General features: G+C 37.4%; 1 protein-coding gene and 1 long non-coding RNA gene across 10 annotated transcripts; both read left to right on the top strand.

The window, feature by feature from the left end:
- Window positions 1–8,877: 8,877 nt before the first annotated feature.
- On the top strand, window positions 8,878–13,490 carry LOC141605888 (uncharacterized). 9 transcript variants are annotated; one of them, XR_012526533.1, is made up of 11 exons: window positions 8,878–9,071; window positions 10,057–10,111; window positions 10,234–10,344; window positions 10,457–10,575; window positions 11,124–11,183; window positions 11,484–11,874; window positions 12,319–12,392; window positions 12,479–12,605; window positions 12,856–12,925; window positions 12,999–13,073; window positions 13,199–13,490. It is a non-coding gene; the product is annotated as an uncharacterized LOC141605888 (long non-coding RNA). The 9 variants fall into 9 exon arrangements; XR_012526519.1 differs by having other exon boundaries at window positions 11,484–12,392; XR_012526521.1 differs by lacking the exons at window positions 12,856–12,925; window positions 12,999–13,073 and having other exon boundaries at window positions 12,243–12,392.
- An 11,776-nt stretch (window positions 13,491–25,266) lies between these two features.
- LOC141605879 (peroxidase P7-like) lies at window positions 25,267–27,094 on the top strand. The gene is made up of 4 exons (XM_074424800.1): window positions 25,267–25,672; window positions 25,781–25,972; window positions 26,155–26,320; window positions 26,500–27,094. Exons 1-4 carry the CDS (start codon window positions 25,460–25,462, stop codon window positions 26,886–26,888), a joined length of 960 nt encoding a protein of 319 aa, XP_074280901.1. The 5' UTR covers window positions 25,267–25,459; the 3' UTR covers window positions 26,889–27,094.
- The last annotated feature ends 388 nt before the right edge of the window (window positions 27,095–27,482 follow it).

The following is a 27,482-nucleotide window of genomic DNA, read 5'->3' as shown; positions in this document are numbered from 1 at the left end:
ATAAATCACCTCCAAGTTGTGTCAAGCTAGGGTACCTTTGTCCTCAATCGTTAAATGCTTTTGTCAAGAGTAGACTCCCTATGGTGTTAGAAACACTGGAGGATCGCGGAATTCCCCTTCTTGCCTAGACAAGAAGAAGGGTCGTCCCCTCTCTACCATGCACAAAAATGGATACGATGGATAAAGAGATCAATAACATTTGAGTTTCATTTGGGAGTTTGCTTTTGTTGTTTGTTTTTCCCCCCAATTTCTTGTGGCATATAACTTTTGAGAACACTTTCTTTTTGCCATTTCTTTTGATGTTTGGCATTTCAATACTTGACAACTTTCAACTTTTTGTATTTTCTTTTGAACATTTTCAAAGTCACCCCATATGTAGCGAGGGTGCCTTATATTTGAAGCATAGGAGTTTTCATTTTTGTTACTCCTCTTTTCTTTTGATGCATTTGCAAACTTTTTCTTTTCTTTTCTTTTCATTTCTTGAACTCAAATTTGAATAATTTCTTTTTGTGCCCATTCCCTTTGATGACAAAATGTATGGTAGAACATGGATGAATGATGGTTGCATGGTTTCAAGGGTCACCTTGGAATAAACGGTAGCCAAGGAGTTATCACACCACAAGGTACTCTTGACTAGGCCTTAATCCATGGGTCAAAGGATACTAGCATGACACATCCTAGGGTATCTTACAAGTATTCTAAAAACCAAATTCTTAAGAAGAAAAAGCATCTACTAGGGCTTATATACACTTGTCAAGTTTTCCAAATAGATGGTTTCATAAAATTTTTCTATCATGCAAACTACATGCCATGATGCAACTAACATATATACATCCTAATGCATATGCTTCTACCAACTAGTATGCTAAATAATCTAAATGCAAGTCCTAAATTCACATTGTTTATACCGCATCAATAAAAAAAAAAGCCACATAGTCATTAACATAAAGAGGAAGAAGGAGATTGGAAAGATCATACCATGCGGTCTTCATGATCCTCATGTCTCGGGTGTGGCATAGTCGATCAATGTGAAAAAGGATAGACAAACAAACAAACAAGTATATACAATATATACAATTCTACACTATAAAGGAAATGAACTTGTTTTTGGATTTTTCAATTTTTCAAATTTTTTTGTATTTTGTTTTTATGAAATTAAAAGACATATTTTTGTGATTTTTCAAAAAATTTCAATTTTTATGCATTTTGGAATATAAATTCCCATCCCCCACTTTATTTTGGACATTGTCCTCAATGTACATGTAGGAGTAGGAATGAAATAGAAAAACATGTTTTTGGATTTTTTGATTAAATGCAATGATATGAATGCATGCTCTAACTAAATGCAATTCTATATGACATATATAACAAATGAATGCAATCTACATTACACTAAATGATGCATGATTTCTAATAAACTAAGGTCACCTATGATCAAACCTCCCCAAACCGATTTAAACACTATCTCTAGTGTAGAAAAGAATAGGATTGATAATTAGGGACTATGCATGAATTCTAGTCTATATGCAACTAACTACATGAATCATGTGAGATATATTAAAATGTAACTATACTATATGAACTAACTAATGTAAATGCAATATGAAATATAATACAAATGCAAGCTAAAGCTAAAGTAAATGCGATGTATATACAAAAGAGAGAGGGAGAGAAAGGTATCATACAAATGGAGGTGATGAGGTAGGCCTCTTTCACTCGTCATCATCATTTTGTTGATAGCCATACCGGTGAGAACTCCCTCCTTGATCATACCCTCCTCCTTGACCCGAGTATCCTCCACCTTGGCCACCAAGATCCCAAGCTTGGTCCCCTTGATTAGGGAACAAATGTTATGGTTGGGCCCAAGAGGGCATAGGGCCATTAGGGTCAACATACCCTTGTTGAGCCATGTTATAATATTGGGGATAAAGGGCCAAGTAGTTATCGACCCTCCCTTCATGTACCCCGAGGTCCACTATATTCATGAGGTTCATCAAGTCATTAATACCCGGGGTATTGGGGATTTCCGGTCGGAATCGGGTATAAGGAGTAGGGTAAGACGGGATAGGCACATAGGAGGGTGGGTGAGTAGGCCTTGTCGGTATCCCACGAGGTGCTTGTTGTTGGCGGGGTGCCTCTTCCCTTTGAGGGGGATTGCCGATGATTTGGATATCAAGGAGGTAGCTTGGCGTAGGCGAATATGGGCTTAATCTTGGGTCGGTGCCCAGTATATTCAAACCCGAAAGGATGATGGAAGTGCACCCTTTTGTGAGCCATTCTACACTCCCTTCTTGAGTGTAGTTACACCACCGGTGGTGGGTGAAAACGGCGTGTTCATCAATCAAAGTACTCCCCTCAAGAGGAGCATAAATCCCGCGGGAGTTGAACCCGGGGCAAAGGAAATTGGCCAAAATAGTAACTAGACCTCCCATTATGAAGGTCTTGAGTTGGGTGGTCCCTTGAGCAAAATCATAAAACCTTGTAAGTATCTCAAGGGGGGTGTTGAAGTTATAGCGCCTCGTCCCCCGAACATTTAAATAGGACTCAAGAAATGTTAAATCAATGAGAGTACACCTATCTTGTTTGTACCTCCCATTGATGGTACCGGCCACAAAGCGTTCGGTGATCCGAATCACCGGATGTTGGATGGCAAAGGTATAGCATTGCTTTAGATGGGTAAACTCACTCCCGGAAATAGCCTTCCAAAGTAGGTCCACATCGAAATTATCGGGTTTATCGGTATAGTTGGTTGGCACAACAAGACCGAAAATGTGGGCAAATTGATCAAGTGTAAGGCTATGGTCTAGGTTGCACAACCTAAACTCCATGCTCACATTGGTTCTAGTGTTCGTGACAATGCGAAGGCTACTCAAAAATTCCAGGGTGAGACTAAGGTACTCTCCTCATGGGCGTGGAAATGTTTTCCAATCCCTAATCCATCAAAGACATCTCGATGTGGTATCTTATCCCAAGGACTTCCAACACCTTAGTATCTATGAATTGAGTGGGTTCATAGTTCTTACCTAGCAATTCGACAAACTTCTTGCGGTGTGCATCGGACTCGAAGAGTACCTCTTGGAAGTACTCAACTTGCTCTATTCCTCCTCTTATGATGGGACGGAAGTTCCTTGGTGGCACTACCTCTCGTGGGGTTGAAGAGGATGATCCCTTGCGTTTCCTTCTGGCGGATTCAACAAATTTCTTAGCCTTGCCCTTGAGGTTCATCATCTTGAAGTTGAGGAAATGGGGTTTTTGCTGGCTTTTGATATGAGTGGAGTGTTTGTGGGGATGAAGATGAGTGTTTTAGGGTTAGATAAGGTGAAGAAATAAGGGATAAAGGGGGTGATTTTATAGAAGAAAAGGGGAAGCCGAGTGGATAAGAGTGGGGCCTGGCCGGATGGTTCGAGAAAAAGACCCCAATCCGAGCGTCTTTCATGCGGGACGGGCGTCTTTGGTCTGTAGAATCCGAGCGTCTCTCTTAAAATCCGCTCGGATTTTGAGACAGGACCTCAGCAATTTCTGGAGCAGGCAGAAGACGAGCGTCTTCTATTTTGGACGGGCGTCTTACTCGGGACGGGCGATTTCTCAAAAATACGCTCGGATTTCCTGGCAGTTTCAAAACTTTGCTTCAGATGTCATTTAGGACGAGCGTCCCGTGGAGAATACGAGCGTCTTCTCTAAAGACGAGCGTCTTGTGCCGAATCCGCTCGGATTCTGAGACAGTGCTAAACAGTAATGCGGTGAGGGCCCTGGACGAGCGTCCAGCCCTCGGGACGGCCGTCTTTGGCTGCTTTTCTTCCTTTTTCTTTCTTTTCCTTGCACAAGCATACCCTTTCACCGATTTGTTATTCCACCTTATCGTTTTCTGAAATTTTGCTCAATAATAATGTAAGAAAACTCTCTATCACTACTCTCATGCAAGAAATCAAATATAAATGCAAAAATGTACAATATTATACAAAGTAAGGAATCCAAGAAATGTCTTACAAATGGTGGTTTAAGATAGGACTCCACCAAACTAGTTCGAATTGTAGAAATTTTTGTCCATAGAGCTCAAGGCTCTTAATAGGAGATCAAAAGCTTGTGAACAAATTCCAAATAAATACAAGTATGGGTTGCTCCATTTGAACATGAAATTTGGCCAAGGAAGTTTATCATATATTCTTTGTTTCATCTTGTCCTCGGCACTAGAGCTTGCCCAATGCTTTAAACCAATAAGCCCATAATTCTTGTCAACACTAGATATGAAGTATGGTTCATATTCGTCCGGAGACTTCCACTCACCAATTTCTTCTTCAATTTTGGTAATGATGATAGCATTTGAATTTGTCAATCCTTCAAGAGTAGAAGGAGAATTCTCATGGTATTGATGACCGAGTTCCTTAGAAGTTGTCATTGTGGGTGCCAAATTTCCACAAGTAGCTTCACGTGCAAGTTTCTCCTTGAGATTTTCCACCAAGTAGCTTTTGTATGATGCTTTGACCTTTTGGAGAAGGTCCACCATATCTTATTCAACAATCATTGGCTCCATGGTAGGTGTCAAGTAGTCTTCATGGGAAATAGGGAAAGGACATTCATCTTCATGATAGGATATCTCAAATGTCTCAAGGATAGGCTCCTCAAGCAAGGTGATATTACAAGTCCATCCCTTAGGCTCGTCATCATCGTTGCTATCTTCATATGAATCATGAATGGGGGCTTTATTCAACTCTTTCTCCAACGTCTCAACATTCACTTCAAAGGACACACCCTCATACTCACAAAGGCTAAGAGTATTTGGCTTACTCAACCTCATGTCTTCCTCATTGAACACAACACTTTCATACTCACAAGAGCTCACGGAGATTGGCTCTTCCCATTCTTCATTTTTCATGTCAAAAGTTACTACTTCAAATTCACATTCATGATCAACGTTCAAGAATGGTGGGGAGTGGTTGCTTGGGATTCTTTCAATTGGGCAATTTGAATCTCCAATTCCTCACCTTGGGCAACAATGCCTTGAAGCACATTGCCCCTCTTTTGGCTCTCCTCTAGCATTTGTTTGAAGAAGTTTTGTTGATCTCCCATCATTTGGAGAATCATATTTTGAATGGGTTTATCTTCTTGTTGTGGGTAGGTGTGAAAGTGGTTGTATTGTGGCAATTGAAACTCATTATGAAGTGGATATTGGGTGTGAATGTTTTGGTTGGGAAATTTGGGGTAGTAGTTAGGATGTTCATTGTATGAGTAGTAAGGTAGGTTTGTGTTGAGTTGCTCCTCAAACTCCCCATACCCATAGTCATACTCAAAAGATCCACCACATACTCCATATGTCAAATCTTGAGCCATCATAGCTAAGACAAGGAAACAACTACAACATGGAAACTACACAAAAACGGTAAGAACAATCCTTGAGGAACAAGTTCCTCAAGGTGAAAGCAAAATCAAAATAGACAAACAAGTAAGAACTTAATCACATAGCACTATCCCCGGCAGCGGCGCCATTTTGATGTAGAGTGTCGTTGGGGCTCTCAATCAAACACATTTGTAATACTCAACAAACAACTAGTTAGCGGTAAGTCGAGGTCGATCCATGGGACGGTGTACTTTGGGTTCTAAGTCTATCTATCTCAATTTATGCTAGTGTCACAATTTGTTTGGGTTTGTAGTTGTGTCTAGACTAATGCAAACAATAAGGTAAAACAAGTAATAAAAGGAAGGATGTAAACAATTGATTAAAAGTGCTAGGATGTCATGGGTTCATAGGAGATTCATGGGAGTTGACCATACAAACATGTTCACAAAGTTGCAAGCAATTAATGTTGTGGAGGAACCGAGTTGGTTTATGTCTTACGGTTCATAGGAAGAGTTGGGTCCCGGAGCCGAATCGATTAGATTATACAACACCTACAAGTCGACTTAATTTCCTCCTATTCAACTTCTATGCATGGTCTAACAAGACTCGAGTTGGTTTATATCTTACAAGTCAAGTTGAGTAGATAAGAGATGGGTAAAAATGCAAGGATTCATAGGCTTAGCATTTCATCAAACATAACATGTGCATAAAGTTGACATCACAACAAGCAAGCAATTTAATCATGTGAACATATTAGATTAAGCATGAATCAATCCAATGTTGGTTTCCCCTAATTACCCACTAATCCTATCTAAAAGACTACTCACTCATTATCATGGTAAACATGTCATTAATGGTGTCAATCATCACAACAAGTATAAACATGATAAGAGAATGAAGAAATGAACAATAAAGATTAAAGGGTAAAGGAATTATACCAAACTTGAGATGATCCAAAAAATAAAGCAAAGAATAATAGAAGAAACTTGATTGATTGATGAAGGGTTGTCAATCCTCCAATAATAACCCAATAGTCTTCAATTACTCAATAATAAACTTGAATAATAAACTTGAACAATAATTAAGGAGAGATTAATGTGTAATTTGTGGAAAGATTAAAGAGTAATCTATTCTAATCTACTCCTAATCTAATCTAAGAGAACTTGATTTAATCTAAGGAAACTTGATTCTAATCTAATGAAAAACTTCATGATTTGATTATTACAAATGGGGTATATATAGTAGAGCATCATTAGGTTAAGCAAGGGTAAAATAGTAAATTAACAATGCTAGTTGTTGGGAGGGAATCGCCGGTCTCAAGAGAGACTCCGGTCTCCTTTTCGCCGGTCTTTGAAAAATATGCGCATCCTTCATTGAACAAGTAGAAAATGGAAAGTTGCTGTAAGGGAATCTGAACGGATTGGTCTCGGGACGCTCGGATTGTAGCAGGGGAAGACGGGTGGATTCGGAGCAAGACGCTCGGATTGTAGCAGGGTAAGACGAGCGGATTTAAGGGGTGGACGAGCGGATTCCTTCAGGGGACGAGCGTCTTCAGTCTCGGGACGAGCGGATTGGCGAACAGCTTCTTTGTTTGAGCTCGGATTGTAAAACGGACGTCATTTTCTCATCCGGACTCCTATTGGAGTGATTCAAAAGCCTAGATCACTTTATTTTTCGACGCCGTTCCATCTAAAATACTTTCAGAGCCAAAGGAGAAACCCTTGGTTCGGTTTTCGAGCAATTTATTCATGTAATGCCTTCCCTCTTGTCATTCTTACTTTTAACCCTATGATCCTTCTATATACTCTTTATTCCTACATTCTTGGTCATCATTCTTGTCTCCTCTTCATACTAGTTCATCTAATATCATCAATAAGCTTCCAAATATGCAAGAAAGACGGGAATTTCCGCCTTATTATCTTCTTTCCTACAAAACATACGAAATGCACTAGGAAAGCAAAATAGAAAGCATTTGACGGATAAAATGGCTATGGAATGTTATAATAGTATGCAAAATAGGCTCAATTAGGGGACTAAATATGCTCAAATAATGGTCACATCATTTGGCTTAGTCGGTGGGGGTAAAGGCAAATCCCCTTTCTCAATCATGTCTTGGATGATGTGTTTGAGTTTGAAGCAGGCTTCAGTATCATGCCCCTTCCCTTGATGGTACTGACAGTAGGCATTGGGGTTCCAGAACCGGGACTTTTTAGCATCGGTCGGATCCGGGGTGGGTCCAATTGGTTGTAACTTTCTCTGGTGTATGAGCCTCTTTAGAGCACTTGCGTAAGTTGACCCTATATTAGTGAACGCTCTCTGGGGGCGCTCAGCTCTCTTAGCAGATGGTTCAACGAGGTTGACCTCATCAATCTTGTTCGTTTGGCCGTAAGAGCGGGATCCGGTTGAGGTGGACCCTTGGTAGCCTCTGCCAGTAGTCTTGGCCAAGACACCCTTCCGGAGGTTATCTTCAATGCGTGTCCCCGGAATCTGCAGATCCTGGAAGGTCTTGATATTTTGATACCTTAGTAAATTGGCATACACTGGGCAGAGATTGTTGACGAACTTTTCTACCAAAGTTGATTCACTCGGTTTACTGACCAATTGAGTACTCACCCTCCTCCAACGGGTTAAGAACTCGGTGAAACCTTCCTTGTCGTTCTGGGTTAGAACTTCAAGAGTACAGGTAATAGCTTGGATTTCAACATTGTCAGCATATTGTTTAGCAAATTCGACCGCGATCTCATCCCAGGTAGTAAGGTTCTTCGGGTTAAGGGGGTAGTACCATTGACGAGGGATTGGTTCCAAAGAGGACGGAAAGATCCGGGTGAAGAGTTCCTGTTTGACCCCTTTAATGGCCATGTAGTCTTTGAAGGCACGGATATGATTGAGCGGGTCCTCCACTCCTTTGAACTTAGGTACGTCAGTCAAGGTAAAGTTGTCGGGTAATTGATCCCCAACAGGCTCGAACCTTCGGTTGTTCTCAAGATGGATATTGTTACCCCGGGCTAGGAGATGTTCTTCCAAGAGCTTTAGCCTCTTCTTAGTTTTAGTCAGAGGTGGAGTATTATGTTCTCCAGTTTCTTTGTTTTCCAGGGCGTCGATACGGGTCTCGACGCGATCCAGGGTGACCTTAAGAGCGGTAAGCAGGCTGGCTAGCTGATCAGTCGTGACATCTCTGTTGTTATCATTGTTGTTGTTGGACGAAGCTGAAGACGGGGCCATGGCTCTGAGGCAGAAAAATGGCTCACATTACAACTCAATCTGACACGGTTCAAAGACTGAACGCAGACAACGCAAAGGACGAGACAAAGATCAGACTCAACAAGACGAGGGTGACCGTGTGTGGTTCCTCGGTGCTGACTCGATTTATGACGTGACGGTGTTGACCGAACTTTTGACACTACTACAATTCCCTTACTTTCCCGACGCTTTTATAAGCGTCGACCCATTTTTCACCCCAAATCAATTTTTTAATAATATAATTTCAATTTTAATTAAAAAAAGCCGCTACTTTTGATCAAACCGCTTACGCTCGAAAAAAACTCAAAAATATTCATTTTGCGCTTCCCGCAAAACATCAAACCGCCCATGCTCTATCTCCTCAATCCTAACCCTAATTGCTTAATTATTCAAAACCTAATTCAATTCAATTACTATTCAATTGTCGTTCATCTCTCAATTGCTCGTCACGGTGAATCGCACCTCTCCTTTATCATCACCGTCATCAGCCAAATAGGTACGTAACTAATCTCTCAATTGGCGTTTAATTTCTTGATTTCGATTATTGTTTGATATTAGTTCATACGAGTAATATACAGGGTTCCGTATTTTATATTAGTCATTTTTCTTAAGGTGTTTGACTATCCCAATCGTCGTTTAGTGTAAAATTCTCTATAATGGATCAGATGAGCATTTTGTTAGTGCGATTGCCTTTATGTTATTGCTTGTCTAACTTTTCGATAAGCGAATCCATTTTGGATCATTTGAAAACATGCTGGCCAGAGATATTTTTTGATTATTTATCAGAGACTTTGGCCTGTCACTTTGCTTGACTGATAATGTGTGTTGTGTTGGGGTGGTAGAGGCGGTGTTCTGCTTTCCATTTGCCTTAGATTTTCTAGCTGGGAGTGTGGCAAAAGTAGCAGTAATTTTGTCACACACAATTGGCAGCCAACTGTCAAACCCCTTCAAAAATATTTTATGGGTTCTTCGAGCTTGACTCATCCTTTTACAGATTCTCTTGTAATCTTCTTAATCATAAGTTATATATGGTCACTGTTTTGAGCTTTGAATCACCCATTTATTCTTAGTTTTTGATATATCAGCATTTCATTCTATTATTCTCAACTTCGTTGTTTGATTGTATAATTCATGTGCTTAAAGTTACCGACTTTAATATGAGTGTATAAATGCAAGAGCTTAAAGTTACTAACTTCGCTTTTACTGCTAGGTTGATGCAACTATTGCTAATTTGATCTACATATCTCTCTTCATTCCAAGATGAATTTGTGGGTTTTGTTTTCCAATAGGAGTTTTATAACTTGTTATAAAAAAAGAAGTCAAATACAAAGATGAACTAGTAAAGTGGAAAATATTATCAATATGGGAATACGAGAATTGTGTATTGAATAACTAAAATCTTCAATTTTGGGTTCGATATGTTGGTAGATTATTCGTTTACTTGCTCACCTGATGTCTTCTACACTCTCAATATCTCACAGGTTCCCCTCAAATTTGTCTACTTGACCATCGGAGTAGCCATCGCTGCTTTTCTGCGTAAGCATTTTCAGCCATATGATAAGAAACCTGTATCTGAAAACCATTGTATGACAAGATGCAATGTTGCCTTTTACACATACAGTCTTAGTCGGTTGATTAATAGAAGCATTTTTTGGCAGTGGTTGCTTGTTGGATGGTCACATGAGACAGGCAGGCGGCTAAAATAAGGAACATGTATCGGAAAAATAATGTCTGACACTGTACTCATTCAAGATGCAATGTGGGAGAAGGTAATATCATTTGTTCCTTGTCGAATCCGATGTTCTTTACGTTTTATTATTGCATTCATCAAAGGGTGGCTTCTGACCCTTGTTATGCTGTCCTCCATATCCGTACTGGCAGAAGCGGGTGCTGCAATGACAATCATAATATCAAGGATGGCATCCAGGGGCAAACTGCTTACTCAAAAGCGGCAATTGTTGTGTAGCTTATTGGTTCAATCTTCAATTTTGGCCATGTCAGTAAGTGCCACTGACCCTTCTTAATGATGGTAAGAGTAAATGGAAGAATAATGTTTCATAGAATAAAGGGCACAATACTTGGTTATATTCATATGCTTTGCACTAATGTTAGACCAAGATTTGAACAAGCTGTTGGCGAGCCTTAAATATATTTCGCATTCGTCGCCAGCTCTTTTCTACTACCACTTCATGCTTGAAAAAAGGCAACAATAAGTGTACAAAAGTAATTATGGCTTCAAAGGCTTTCTTGTGATTGAAACAAACCATTTAAGCAATTGCTCTTTCTACGCTGTTAGTTTTGGCCTTAGAAGCTCTAAGATACTGTTATTTTGTACTCACTCCGACCCATTCATTTGTTTATCCTTAATTAAATACCACTCACAATGAATATAAAAAGTTAAACAAATGATTGGAACAGAGGCAGCACTTTGTTGTTATCACATTGTTATTCAGTTTTTTTTATACTATTGAGTGCCGCTTTTTGCATTGGCCAAGTTAAGGTCATTTGATGCTAGCAAGTTTCTAAGCATTTCTCTTTTGCTCTGCAGATGATACATTCTAGAGCAACGTTGGCTATCAAAATATGTCTACTAAGTTTCCAATTTCAGGTACTTCACTCTTTCTATCCGCTCTTTAATATTTGATGATCATGTCATGATCTGATTGAATAAATATCTTATATTAAGACGGAGGGAGTATTTTTTCTTTTTCTTTTTTTTAGTGCGTAATTGATATATTCATATGTACCCACGATTGTTATATTTAATCAATCTAACCATGTCCCTTGATAATTTATCACTGGGTGATTAGTCTCTTGACCCCATTTCTGTACATTGTAACTGATATTATTAGTATTTTTTGGTGATGAGGTTGCTTTTATACAATTTTTTTTTAATCGGAGATTGTAGGAAAATTGAGTCAACCCAAGATTTGGCATTGGCAAATATCAGGTGTATTGTCAACCTTTAGTCTAAATGCTTACTCAATATTCCATTATGTTATCCTTCAAGGTAAGCATTTTTTTAAATCGGAGATTGTAGAAAAATTGAGTCAACCCAAGATTTGGCATTGGCAAATATCAGGTGTTTTCAACCTTTATAAGTCTAAATGCTTATTCAATATTCCATTATGTTATCCTTCAAGGTAAGCATGGTATAAACTTCCTTAGGTTTATGTATTTATTAATAATCTGAAAATGTATATGATGTAAAGCAGGTGTGTTCATCATTTGCTTAATTACGCAGGTATCTTACACTTATTGTTTGTTTGACTCGAAAAACATGAGCTGTTGCTGGCTAGGTAGTTTTTTTATTCTTTTTGACCTTTTATGCGACTTATTACTGTCTAGAAATTTGACTCTGTTCTCATTGGGGATAATGATTTTGTTTCCTCTTGGTGACTTCATGGGCAGACCCTCTTGCATCATATGTCTTCTTTTACAATTTGATGGAACTTTTAGTACCACTTAAATAATCATTATGCATAAACAAAGAGCCTCTCTTTGCATCCCAATATAACTTAAGATTTCTGTTAAGCCCGCCCATAAGTTCTCTTTGAGGACAAGGAATAGTATGCTATATGTAAGGGTGTCTGTCTTTTCTATGTAGATTTCAGTCCTTGCATGCCATGAAGGTAAATTGTAAGTTATAGAGCATGACTTCATGCAGGTTATAGTAAGCTTGAATGATTTGTACTATTTGCTGATCCTGAGTTGAGCTTGCCATCGGGCTTTCTGATCTGTAGGGACCTGCTCATGAGAAGGATAGATGGAAAAAAGAACAGGATCTTGTATAAAGATATTGTTCTTCCTAGCACAGGTTGGATAAATTTTTGTCCTGCTCCAGAGCTTATGAGGCGCTCATTATAGTTCGTGATGTAATTTCATACTAATCACTGTCACCAGGTGGTCAATTGCAAGGAAGACCTGGCACAATATTATCCGATGGATTGTATGATCGATTCAAGTATTTCCGGATGAATATCACTTACAAACTCTTGATATATTGTTGGGTGCTTCTCCATAGCTTCAGGTAGCTCTTATATGTATTGTTGTCTTCTGAATTCCTAAATGTGAGGGTTGTTATTCCTTGTTCTTCTTATGCCCACTCAGTTTGCTCATGGAGACTCCTCTTAAAGTAACATGTCTATGTGCGTTGATGATTACTTCTCGATCTATTCCAAGTTCCAACCAAGTGTTTACATTTCTCAAAATACGAGAATTTTGAAAAAATTGAAAAATTGGTTAGAATGGAGGAAGTACTTACTAAATGTGTTTTTCAGCCAACAGTTGTTATCAAGTCTCTCCAGTTTGATGGAAAGGCTCCCAAATTATGCTGCCACGAGTCTAGAAGTGAGTTTCACAATTCGTGTTTTGATGTTGAAGTCCCGACTCTCACTGACTGTCACTAATGAGTTTTCTGTAGGTATTACTAAAATTATTGCGCAAGCGGATGTCTTCTCTAGACTAAACAGTGCCATTGATGTATTTTATCTATAGGGTAGGGAGTATAAGTCATAGCTCCTTTTATGGTTTCTTAAGCAATGTTGTGATTTGATCTTTTAGTTATTAGTAGCTCAACTTCCTACTTGACTTCTTGATGATATTTAGTTTCCTTGCATATAGATATCGGAGACCACAAATAATTTTGGTGGCGGTGCATCCAGATGAGAAGCAAGCAAATCTCGGATTCACTTTTGGGAGGAGATTAGTCGCACCTTTTGGCAAGGATTTGATCTTTTGGGGACATTTTATTATTTTTGCGTGAAAACACACTAATAGCAATATTTTTTTTTCCAATTTCTATTGTTCGGATGAAATAATTACAATACTTCTTTTGAATTGCAAATGTATGTACTTAATTTGATAATACAATTTTATGCTATAAAATTGTGTTTTGAAATATATTCAAGTCAAATTATTGTTGTCTCTATACACTCTTTATGATGTCCTCTATTAATCTCTATGAATTAATTCAATCGTAGAGACGGAAATAGTAGTAGTGAATTTGTCTAGTGGTGGAAAAAAGTGTCGAGAAATTTCTATTTTTGACGCAAATAAGTGAAGAGAAACTCTGACGCTAAAAAGCGTCGCTGCTCATGACACAAAAAAGCGACGAGAAGGTTGACGCAAAAAAGCGTCAACAAATTCTGACGCCCCAAAAAACCACGCTTTTAAAAGCGTCGAGAAATAAAATGCCGAAGCTCGACGCCATTGGACGGGTCTCGTGGTGAGACGACTCATAAGTAAAGACCCATAAGTACGTTTGCTTCGACTCGATTGACACGACGCGGGATTGGAATGGTGGACTGAAGTTTTCGAAAATAGAAATTTTCAAAAGATTCATTTGTCACTTTGCGGACGGCCTCCGAATATAGAAATCTCCGCAAGTCGGTCAGTTGAAAGGGTTGTCTTAAGTTTATTTGCAAAAGATGGTTTGAGTTTGAATCGGCTCGGAAAACAGTGTATTGTTTCCCAAGACGGTTTTTGAAATTCAAAATTGTATGTTTTGAAAATCGAGTTTGAAATGTTTGAAGAGGTCTCGGGGACGGTGTATGGTCCTCGGGATCTCGAAAGTGTCTTGAGAAAAGGGTGTGTGCTTTTCTCGGGTTTTGAATGAGCCATTATCGGCGCGAAATGGGTTAAAATCCGTGTCTAGACGCAGCGATTATAACGGCGTAAAAAGGTGATTTGAAATGGTTGTAAAAAAATGGGTTTGAAAATCGTCATTATGACGGCCTAGAAAGGCGCGTTGAAATGGTTATAAAAACTGGGTTTGAAAATCGTCATTACGACGGCCTAGAAAGGCGTGTTGAAATGGTTATAAAAACCTGGTTTAAAAATCGTCATTACGACGGCCTAGAAAGGCGTGTTGAAATGGTTATAAAAACCGGGTTTGAAAATCGTCATTACGACGGCCTAGAGAGGCGTGTTGAAATGGTTATAAAAAACCGGGTTTGAAAATCGTCATTACGACGGCCTAGAAAGGCGTGCAACGGTCGGCGGAAGACCGAGGTTTGAAACGGCCATTATAATGGCGCAAAAAGGTGTTTTTGAAAGTTTGAAAATGACACGGAAGGACTTATGATCAAGTAGCACATAAGCACTCATAGTTCATTATATTATGCATTATGCTGACACGGGTTTTGGCTTAAGAGGGTGGGTTACACACCAAGCAATCAAACCCCGATTTGCGAGATGGATACCAATCCAAACAAAAAGTGTAAGGAGGGTGCCCTAGCCTCGTGCTCGAAAGTGATTAAAGCTCTTTGACGAAACAGAAATGTGTGACGTCAATGGTATGCTTGACTCAGTCGGGATTCAAAACGCGGGGATGAGAAAACTCACGCCGACGAGACGAGCCAACTGGTCGAAAAGGGTTAGGTTATGGGCCCGGACAAGGAACCCGACCGTGACCGTAATATCAATTAATGCATTCCAACCAAGACCTCGTTCGAGTCTCACCATCTAGGGATCACAAAGATGTAAGTGTCCTAGTTATCCCCAGCGGAGTCGCCAATCTGTGGACATGGCCCACCTGCGTATGCCCAGCCGATCTGTGGACAATGGCAGCGGTCTTTTGAAAGCCATGCTCGGCGGCGTAAAAATGCTTTCGACCGGATCGTTTTAGATCGGTCGGTTTCGTCTCGGTAAAGGTCTCGAAACGATTAGAGATGTTCGGAGTCGCCACCAAGCATTTGTGGGATGCTTAGAACCCGTTCGAAATCTACTTTATACCTCGGTCAAATCGAAGCACAAAGCAGCGTTTGACATAGTTACTAAAGATAAGAAAATCGTCCCTCTTTAGCATCCTATGTCTAGAATGACTCTCGTACGCCCTGGATAAGGTTGTCCACTATCCAAAGTTTCTGAGTAAGAGTTGAAGGTACGTATTGGGAAGCCCTTTAATCAGACACCCAATCCCGCCCGCGGTAGCGGCCTCTGCTGATCGATCTTGGTTGGTTGAATGCAAAAGTTGATAAAACGGTTTAAATGCATGAATGCGCATCCGATAATTTAAACCTAACATGTGAGAGCTTTCGAAGTCGGTTGATTTAATCGAAGTATCAAGTATAAGATGTCGAGTTGGATTAATGATTGATTTGCATGCAAGACGGAAATTAAACATCCATTTACCGTATTAGGTTTAGGGTGCATAACGTGATCCATTTGCCTTAGTAAGGCATTTTGCAAATATGATTTTGGAATAGTCATCTGATCCGTCCTATATCCAGGCTAATCGGAGTCGGGATCGTCCTAGACTAATGCTGGAAAGGGAACATGCCCTGTACCAGACGGCTACATGAGGCGCGAGCCAGCCGGCGGTGTAAGGGGCCTCCCCTGATTCTGAAAATGAGTAAGAAAAGGCCTGCTTGAGGCGCGGGTAAGCCTACGGTTGTATGTCGTGTTCTGACCTTTTGAAAACGTTACAAAACGTGTTGAGAAATGGGTATTTGAACCCGATTTGGTTTGAAAGGGTCATTTAGACCGCATTTGTTGATTTGAAGAATTAGACTCCAATAATCATCATTATTTTGATAATATTCGATGTCGGGTTCGACTTGACAAGCTTGACATGAATAGTTTTGAAAATGATTAAAAATTATTTTAAGTTCATTTGAATGTAATTAGTCGATACTCATCATCGTACCCGGGTTAAAATCCGGCATGGTATGTAGAACCAAGGATGACTTTGTGTTAGTGACTAATATATTTGTTTCGAAAATGTAAAGAAATGATGAAAGGCTTTAAAATACCTCCCAAAGTGTAAAGAAATGAAATAAAAGGTTTTAAATGCCTTTTAAATGTCATTAACCGAATATTATCACCGAAACACGGATTTAACCGTCATGGTATGAGGAACCAAGGGTGAAAAATGTTTTATGGTTAACACAAATGAAATAAAAAAATAAAAAATGGTTTGAAAATATTTGAAATGGTAAAAACCGATTACAAATATGAAAATGAATTAAAGGGGAAAGACGAGAACAAACACGGTTGATCTCTGACCTGAACACCCCATTTAGGCGCGGGCAAGCCGGCGAACCAAGGGGCTTCTGTCTCAGGCCAAAAATCAGTTTTGGCTCGTTTATCCCATGTTTCGGTTCATGTTATGCACGTTTTAGCATGTTATAGTCATGAAACAAATGAAAACATGATAAAAAGAGGATTTTTACACCCTCATACTTACATGTTTGGTTATGGCGAGTGACCGACGTAAGTGTAACAACTCGTTTGGTCGGAAAAAACTCGGTTTAAAACCGTTTTGGTAAGTAAAAAGAGTGTTTTAAGATTAGTGACGGTGTAGTGGTCGAAGTGGTCGGTCAAGTGATTTAATGCACGATGACGGTACCAAACAATGTGTAAGGCTTGTATTTACGATCGGTAGGTCGTAAACACGCGTCGGATTGTGACTTTAGAAGTCGAGTCGAGAATTTTAAGGGAAAAAAGAGGGGGCGGACACTCGCGTAACTCTCAAATGAGGGCATTTGAGGGGTATTTATAGGGAAATGAGTGGTTGTGTGAGTTTTGAGCGACGTGGCCACCTGGGCTGCTCAAAGAGGCGCGAGCCACGTCGCGGGACTTCGAGGTGAGTTGTCGCTTTCACACAAACGCAATCATGATTTGTTCTATCCTAAGTTTTGTAGTCATATGTTTGGTACTTGACCAAACATAAATCTGGGAAAACTTAAGGTAGAAGGTTTGAAATGTTTTGTTTTTGGTGGTTGACTCGGTTTGACTCGTTGTTGGAGTCGGGATTTGAATTTTTGAGTCGGTTTTTGGTCCGGCGTCGGTTTTGACTCTAGTTAGTGTCATTGCGACCCCGTCGTCGTGCATTAAACACTTCAGGTATTTTTGAAATTTTTTGAAATGTTTTATTTTCAAAATCGTTTTAAGTTTTCCGACGTAAAGTTGTACACAAACTGTCGATCAAACGTCGCGATTCCAAAGCATGTTATAGTCCGATAATCATCGGGTGTTTGTTGGAGTCTCAGCAGATACTGGGTATCTACAGGTAGATATGTGTTGTCGATTCCCAGTTGGTCCACAATTTACCTAGGTTCAAAAGTGAAATGTGACGGTCTTATACTAGACGGAAATACGTCTCAAGTCTACTATAAGTTAAAACGTAAACTATTATTATTATTATTATTATTATAATTATTATAATTATCCGACTAAAAATGTATATTTTTATATAAACAAGCTTATAAAAATATAATTTTATAAATATTAGGCTTAAAATATAATTAATTAAATTAAGTAATTTAAAACTATAAAATAAAGTAATAGAATGGTTAATCAAATTATAATAAATGTCAAAATGAGAAATTCGCGGGTGTTACAAAAACATTTTTCAAAATAAGGCGAGAAGATAAAACTATATCACCACATTTCGTGGCTTGCGTGAGATCTCCGTTTGGCAGTCCCACGGAGAGAGGAGTAATATCACGCAGATTAGTAAAGTGCGAGAGACATCCCGACATATGATAGGATGCTCCGGTATCAATAATCCAAGAAGAAAGAGGGATATTACCATTGAATTGATCAGTAGAAGTAGACTTGTGTGATTCCCACAAGCGCTTCAGTTCAGCCATCTCGGTGGGTGTAAAAGCATTGATATCAAAACCATCATGAGCAGGAGGTCCCGAGGAAGACGAGGGCTGCCCTCCAACCATGTGAGCAAGAGGAGTGGAGCCATACATAGGCTTTTTGCCCTTAGGGTTGCCCTTTCCACGCTCATCCGAGATGACAACGGGATTGTTTATATCACAAGTATCGACATATATGCGGTGACGCGGTCTATCCCCCCACCAATCCGAAAAATTACCAGTGACACTATAGCAAGTCTTATATGTATGGCCAACACGGTTACACGTAATACAACGGGGTCTATTACGTGGCAGGGGATTGTTGGGGGCAAATGAGTTAGGAAAGGTAGGAGTGTTGTGGTCAGTACGAGTCGCCCCTTGAGCATGGTTCCCGTGGTTAGTACGAGCGGCAAAGGCCATGGGTGCGGGGTTGGGTTCGGTTTTGGCATGAGATAAAGTACGGACTCCTTCTTCTTATAAAAGACGATTGTAAGCAAAATTTAAATTAGGAAGGGGATTAGTACCGAGGATTTGAGAACGGGCGCTGTCGAAACGATCGTCGAGGTCGATTAGAAAATCACGAACACGTTTCTTTTCTCACGAGCGTTCAGTATAGTGACTCAATCGCAGGGGCAAGCAGTACACGAACATGATGGTAGAGGGTCGTGTTCCAGAATTTCATCCCAAAGACGCGTGATCCGACCATAATACGCCATGAGAGACTCGGTGGGGCCCTGACGATAGGCAATCAACTTGGCCTGCAAGTGATATATCCGTGCCATCATTTTTTTGACAAAATCGTTGTTTGATGTCGACCCATACCTGTTTCGCTTCGGGTCGCAAAGAAATTTGTTTCCGAATCTCGGACTCCATGGAATATATTATAGATCCAGGAGGTTACCAAGGCATGGATAGATCGCCATGTTTCGAAATTTTATGCCGAAGTAGCCGGCTTAGGCATGGTTCCCTCGATGTAACCCAGTTTTCCTTTAGCGAGAAGAGCAAGTGTAAAGGATTGAGACCATTCGTCGTAGTTATTACCATTGAAAGCAACTTGTGTAATGTTGCTTCCGGGATTTTCGACATGAACAAAGTTATAAGAAGGATATGATTTCGAATCATTAGGTTTTTCGAGTGAATTTGTCATGATGAATGTGCCGCTGTTTCTCTTTTTTTTTTCTATGTGAAACAGAGGAAGACAATAAGATGCGAAGATTATAAGAATATTGACCTGAAAACTGATACCATATTAGAAACAATATATGGCAAACTGAATCATATATTATTGTATTCAAGAAATTGTGTTTTGTACATTGTATATGCTATGCTATATATACATGACGAGAATCTTCGTATTTACGGCAATAATAAAAAGCTAACAGCTATATTATATATGGGGTAAGGATCAATCAAGAATCCCTTGATTGTAGGGGCAAATGACTATATGGAGCGTGGGGCTTATTATATTTCAACCAAAACTTTAAGATGATGGTTGAGTTCCAACTAATATATTTATATCATATTACGCCCCCTCATTTGAATGACCATTGAGCTTGAAGAGTGCCTAGTGCACATACTCTCCATACCATGAGCTTAAATTTCACTTCGTGAGATATTGGAAGCTACAAGAATTTGAACCCGTGACCTCTTGGTCACACTGACCCTCATACGATCTCATAAAAAAATCAATATCGACGAGACCACTTCCATGCTTCCACTTGAACACGACTACACGAGTCTTTCTAAAAATACTCAATCAACCATTTTCTTGTACGGAATTCTTACACCCTTGTTGGTGCTTTAGATTAGTTAAAGATAAAAAGAGGTGAACTAGACGGACATAGGTTTCTTAAATCACCTTACCACCGTTTAGACTTTGTGAATAGTGATGGACTAAAAAAATGAGAGAAGAGTAAAATATACATGGAGACGTTTTTCTAATAAACGAACTTAATTAATATCAAAGTAAACGAGGCTCTTAAATAGAGCTTACAGCCTAAACAACCTAAACAACCAATGCTATGATCAAGGAAAACATGGGAACAATCCCACGTAGGTAGTGCCAAATTACCAGCTACCTCCACTATTAGTAAACAACATGAGAAATATTAGCTAAATAATAGGAGCATAATAATACTCAGTAACCTAAATGTAACAAACTAACTTTGACTACAATTTTTGGATCATAAATCCAACAAATAGTTCTAAAATCGCTCTTTGTAAATAAAGTCCTAATCTTTGTTCTTGGACTTCATGACGGTTTATTAAGTCTTCCTTTGACTTTGATCATCGTGTTTATGCTTTCTTTTGATTCCGAATTTTAATACCTAAACGATATATGATACAAAACATACCAAGTTTATAAAAGCACAAATGCAACTTTAAACAATAACTTAGAAATAAGTTAACACTAGTTTTAAACCCGTGCAGAAAATGCACGGGTCGTAATTAATAACATGCGTTATCAATTTATCATTGTATATAAGAGCACTTAAATGAGTATGATTATCCTTGACTTTGTTTATTGACATCGCAAAACAAACCGCAATGATCGAGAATATATTTAAGCAAAATATAAGTTTTTGTTTGCCAGCGGTAAAGATAAAAGCAAAATATAAGTATATGTTTATAAAATGATTTTAAATTCATGATCAATTAAATTGATTAAAAGTATCTAGTGAATATAACATGATTTTAATACATTTGAACTGATATAAACAACAAAGAAAAATCTTATATGCAAGGCCGACGGGAGTGAAAATAACTATATATTATCTCGACATGTTAAAATAAATGTACATGTATAAATTATACTTTTACAATATTTAGACTAACAATCCTAATGTGCCTAAATTGTAATTGGGCCGGCATTCTCAGTTCTTTAAATGCACATACGACTAAAATATGAGTCCAAAACTATTATTCTCTCCGGCCGGATCATTTGTTATCTGTTTTTATTTTAAGTATATTATTCATTCGTTATCTATTTCCATATCAGGTAAATAACTTTTCACAAAATGAAAAATATGCCCCTTACACAAATTATAGAATAGTATGATATCATACTGTAAATGGTCTATTTTTATTAGAAAACTTTTTATTTAATGCTAACAAATAATTTGTATTTTTAGACAATAAAACCGTCTTATGGGGCAAAACCGCTTCACAAAAACTACCATATCCCATATTATTCACTACTATCGTACGCCATATTATTCACTACTACGTACTACGTACTCCGTAAGTCCGTATTACCTACTTATAAATTCTGATTTTGAGATATAAACGGATAAACCTACCAAAACTGACTAAAAAGGTACCTGAAGCCTGAAAAGGTACCTCAAACCTGATAAGGTGATTGAAATTAAAAAGTTACCTGAAAAGCTAGCTGAAAATTGGAAACTGATAAGGTAGCTAATTAATTGTAAAGTGTTTGGTAAAACTAACTGAAAAGGTAACTGATTTTTTGTAAAATGACATAAAAGGACATTAATAATTATAATAAATTAATTTAAATAAAGGGTAAATATGTAAAGTAGAACATTTATTTACTGAAACTTTAAAAAGCTACTGGAGTAGCTTTTCATTTCAGTACGAAAAAGTCATTTCAGGTACCTGAAATGACTTTACCAAACAGCACTAGGTAAAACAACTACCTGAAATATTAGTCAAATCAGGTTGCTTGGTCAAATCAGGTACCTGAAATGTCTTGCCAAACATAGCCTTAAAAGCTAAACAAATTATACATAAATATGTTTAAAATAATTAACCCTACCCAGCCACCTCCTCACTCATTTTACTCCCTCGTCCCATTTCATGTGGCTCTCTAACCTTATCTTAAAGTTCCGTCACACTCCTCATCAGTCACCTCTTATATTTTTAAGCTCCTTTAAACCAATCTTTGTTCATCAGTATCTTTCTCCTTTTTGTGATCCTACCCATTCTCAAGTATCACCCTCACACTTTTCACTTCTTATTCCGACCTCTGTCGGGTCTCCACCCTAACAGAAAAAACAAAAATAAATCTTCCTCTAATTTTCCGCCTCATCGACAATTTACATCAATATACATATTCTTTAATCTTTAATGCCTTTTAGATCCCAATTTAATAAATTTAATGTCAATATTGGAGTTAATTTAAGAGTATAATTAGGAGAAATTCATGTAAGTATGATCCAAAAATTATACTATCTGGGTTCTTTTATTCGCTTGGTCCATTTCAAAGTGCATATTTTTTTTCGATTTTTAAAATTTTGTCAATATGTTTTTTCCAAGATTTTTTCAGATCTAATATGCTCCTTATTCGACTATTTCTTATTTGTTAGTATATTTTAGTATATTCATTAAGGTGTTTTTTTAAAGGATTATTCATAAATTTTTTTTTTTTTTTTTGCTTTTTTTCCCCGAAAATCTTCACTTCTACATTAAGTGTTACTCGTATTTTTTTCATTTTAAAAGATTTATCAATATTTTTTTCGAAAACCTTCAAATCTACAGTTTTTAAAAGATTCAGTAGTATAATTATAATTATTATGGTGATTTAATTTTGTACACAAAATATTTTTAGATTTATTAAGATATTATTTTTTAAGGAATTTATATTTATTTACTATACTCCGTACTTCTTTTTTAAACATTATTTTATTTGAACATGAAACTATTTTTCTTTTAATTTGTTTTTTTATGTAACAGGTGACTTGTTGAAATTAAAGTCAATAAGATTATTTAAAGTGGGTTGGAGAGTGATAACTGGTTTACAATTATTATCACTAATTATTGAATTTGAGTAATTAAGAATTGACAATTGAATAATCAGAATAGGAGTAAGAATTTATTAGAGAGGAGGAGGGTAATTAAATGAGATGTAAAACATGGAAGGACCCATACAAAGCCAATTTTCTGAATTTTCTGAGACGATAAATACTTTACCGACATACTAAGTATAAAATATAGATGACATTTTCTACGACTAGGCCAAAACAAACATGATTTTGCGAGATTTGGTACCCTATAGTGATTAGGTTACCTCAAAGTATGTCACTGTGTGCGTGTATGCATGCAAGGGTCTCGTGATTTTCTCTTTTTCATTTTCATTAAAATGGATTTTTAATAATTAGTCAATAATAGGTGAGCAAAAGACAGAAAATGACGGGATTAGATTAGATTTGATCCCTCTTTTTTCAGCATGTGAGTGGAAACAACTTTGTCCCCAGTTTGGTTGCGAATCCTGTGACTGATAAAACGATTACAGTACATACTGTCATGAAACTTATTTATTAGTGTTATAAGTAGGTATCACACAAGGTATTAATTGACTTTGTACTTAGTAAGTCTCCCTTGTTACGGGTATTTCCGTCACAAGTTTGTAACGAATTAAATATCACTCATATGAATAAATAAAACAAAAATCACAAATAACTTGTCTTTTATCTACCCATGTGCGTTAAAACCCGTAATAAACTTGTGATGGATATTGTCCGTCATAAATGAGAATTTGTGCCTCGTACTATGGGTAAGTCTCCAATTAAACTGGTTTCATAATAAAATATTGTAAAATCAAATAAAAAAACTTTAATGTCCATAATTAACATGGAGAAAGGATGGTTGTTGAAACTTATTTTAACAAGCTTATATTGGTAAACTAACACATAATTTTACAATAACACTTGTATAAAGCGGTTTTATAGATATATTATATTTACATAATTAGTACCGAGTATGCTCTAATACGGGGTAGATATTTTATATTTATATTTGCCCTATGCACCAACTACGGTGATCGACAAAACTAATCCTCGAGATTGAATGACACATTACTTATAACCTAACTCGAAAACGACATACATATGTGCTGATGTGCACTGTTTAAGTGCGACACTTGATGTGGTTTGTCACCAAGACTTGGTTAGGATAGATGGGAAACAGTACAGAGAACATGGTAGTAGACTCAGTGATGTATAACTCCTATATTTTGGATTTTATATTTTTTTTATATAAGTTAAAGAAACTAGGTTAATCGAAATCAATCTATAATATCTTTGTGGATGAGAGCGCTAAAAGAAAGACAAAGACTTTTAAATTATTATAGTAAAATCAAGATAACAAAAGTGTGTGTCGTGCGGAACTATGAATACCTCGTGTTGGACCTCTGCTGCACCGGTTGTCCGGTGTCCATAATAGTACGATATTGTCCTTTTTAGGCCAAGTCCTCACAGATTTACTCTTGGACTCCTTCCCAAAAGGCTTCGTACTATTATATTTTGTAGACATTTATAAAGATGATCTTTCATCTTTACACTACTGATGTACGACATGAGTTTGCACCCTAACAAAAGGCAAAAAGAATGAAGACTCCCGAACGAAAGTCGAATCTTTAAAAGCTCACTAGAAGAAGAAAAACGAAAACTGATCCGTAAAAGTATGAGAAAAAATTGATCTAGATCCAGCAAACATACATAATAGTAAGTGTGGAATACTTATATAAAATTTCAGAAAAATAAGAAATCTAAGGTAGGAAGTAACCAAGCAAAACAAATAATCTAAACACAAGAGTTAACCTTATAATAAAATTCATAGAATGTTCTGGGAAACATCTTAGTTTCCTGATTTAGACCGTTATTTAGATAAATGACTAAATCTAGCTCTCCTAAGCTAAAATGGAGAGCGAATCAAATCGTATTTTAAATGGGGTAAAAATCAAGAAGTTAGAATGAAGAAAATTTCTGGAAAAAGAAATACAAGAAAAAAAGTTCTATGGAAAGAGATGAAGAAATGAGGGTAAGAAAATCGTATGTTGAAGAGTGTAAAGACATCTATTTCATTATAAGAAAAAAAAAATCTCAGCTTATATATAAATAAAAAAATTTGTATTTGAAAACTCTCACCTTGCTAGTAAAAGTAATTGTAAGAAAAAAATCATACCCAGTAAAAAAAGCCAAACGAATCAAATTGTTTTGACAAATATTTTACTAGAATGGCCGTCGAATTGATTAGGAAATAGTGTTGCAATTGGGATATTATTTTGGATCACATGTGCACTCCAAATCATAGCTTTGTTGTTGTATTCATGAAAATAAGACTGTGTACTTCATACACACTTTTATACAACTTACGCGTGCTCAAATTATTGGTTTTGGCTATACATACTAATCTATCAAATACGGAGTACTCCGTACTATTCAGGGCGACTTGTTCATGTTTTGATGCTTATAAAAGCATGCAGCAAATACCTTGACAAATTTGTCGGCAACAACAAAAATAATTGTAATTAAATATAGTACGTACATGCATTATCATGGCTTGTGCAAAGCTTTATTTTCTATTACTGCTTAATTTCGTTGGCCTGTTTGTAAATGTCTATGCCAATAATCTTTCTCCTAATTTTTACTCAAAAACTTGTCCACAAGCTCTAAGTATTGTCAAAAAAGGACTTGATGAAGCTATCAAAAACGAGGCTCGTGTTGGAGCTTCCTTACTTCGAGTTCATTTCCATGATTGTTTTGTGGACGTAAGTTACTAAACTTGCCTAAGGCTGTTTAACATAAAGTTATAGTCAAATCGATTAATTTTCATGGTTAAAATCTAAATTGGTGCATTTTTGGTAAATGGTAAACAGGGTTGTGATGGATCAATATTGTTGGATAACAGTGCGACTATCCAAAGTGAGAAACAAGCTGCTCCTAATAACAATTCAGCACGAGGGTTTGAAGTGGTGGACAGTATCAAGGCCAAGTTAGAAAAAGCCTGCCCCGGGATTGTCTCATGTGCCGATATCCTTGCTATTATAGCTCGTGATGCTGTTGTTCATGTAAGTTTGAGTAACAATTTAAATATATATACATATATGTGGGCCGGGTGAAAATGCAATTGCATCAGAATTACAAATTGCCACAAAAAAAGTAGTATTAACAACTCGTAGATAGATTATTGTTTAAAAAACTCGTATACACGTGAGTGAAATAATAATTGAAATATTTTGCAAAAATGCAGTATGGAGGACCAACGTGGGAAGTAAGACTGGGAAGAAGAGACTCACTCATAGCGAACCGAGCCGGAGCCAACAAGACCATCCCTGCCCCCTCCTTTAATCTTACCAATCTCACCTCTAACTTTGCTGCCCAGCATTTATCGTTCAAAGACATGGTTGTCCTTTCGGGTACACCTTCATCCCAATCTTTATTTAATTTGGAAAACCATGAGTTTATGTTATCGTGTGGTACTCAGACGTAATAATACATATGAATATGCTGCTATATCATACTATCATTTTCGTATTATAACTCGTCGTACGTATTTATAAAGATGTGACTGATGCTGGTTGCAATCTAATTGTAGGTGCGCACACTGTTGGCTTTGCACGGTGCACAAATTTCCGCTCACATATCTACAACGACACAAACATAGACACTAATTTCGCCAAATCGCTCCAACAAAAATGCCCCAAAACTGGTGGAAATAACAATCTTCTTCAGCCTCTAGACCTCCAGACCCGCTTCATTTTCGACAACAAATATTACCAAAATTTATTGGTTCACAAGGGGTTGCTTCACTCTGATCAACAGCTATTTAACGGAAATAAGGCTGATAACCTTGTTCAAAAATATGCATCGGACCAATGCAAGTTCTTCGAGGACTTTGCTAAGAGCATCGTCAAGATGGGTAACATTAGTCCTCTTACCGGAACTAATGGTGAAATCCGACTCAATTGTCGTAAACCAAATTAGTTCACTATCTAATGAACGGTTCAAGTTTCAGACAAAGCACGTTTCTCTATGTGTCGATAATTTATGCAATTATGCCTACGTAAATGTTCTATATAATATTTTTGTTATTTTAATTTCTGGTAATTGTTCGACATTTTAGATGATGGATGATTACTATGTAAATGTTGTTTTATAGTACGTGCTTATGAACTTTTCTTTTTGCTGAATTATAATCGTGTAATTGTGTACTTTTTAACGGTTAGTCTTGTGTAAGTCAGTTTTACGCAGTTGTGGAAAGTTTTTATATAATGGTACATAGGGATACTCCGTAGTTTCCAATTCATGCTAAACTTTAGCATTCGAATCTTTATAAATCTCTATCTTTTCTAACCGGTTGTTTAATATATACAATTTATAATGATGGAATAGTTTATCCTCTAATTAAGGAATCTCTGCAATTTATTGTAGTTTATCCTTACTTCCTGTTTTATTTTTACTAGTTAAAATGCCCGAAACGCACGTGACAGTTTGTAATTTTTTTTCTAAATCGTAATCTATACTTCTTCTGTCTCCCATGGCACATGTAACATAATTTCAAAAGTAATAAGGAGGCAC

The sequence above is a fragment of the Silene latifolia genome, chromosome 1 (assembly GCF_048544455.1).
Source record: "Silene latifolia isolate original U9 population chromosome 1, ASM4854445v1, whole genome shotgun sequence".
Taxonomy (NCBI): Eukaryota; Viridiplantae; Streptophyta; class Magnoliopsida; order Caryophyllales; family Caryophyllaceae; genus Silene; species Silene latifolia.
Note: the sequence above shows the minus strand (reverse complement) of the source record. Positions and strands in the feature narration are given on the sequence as shown.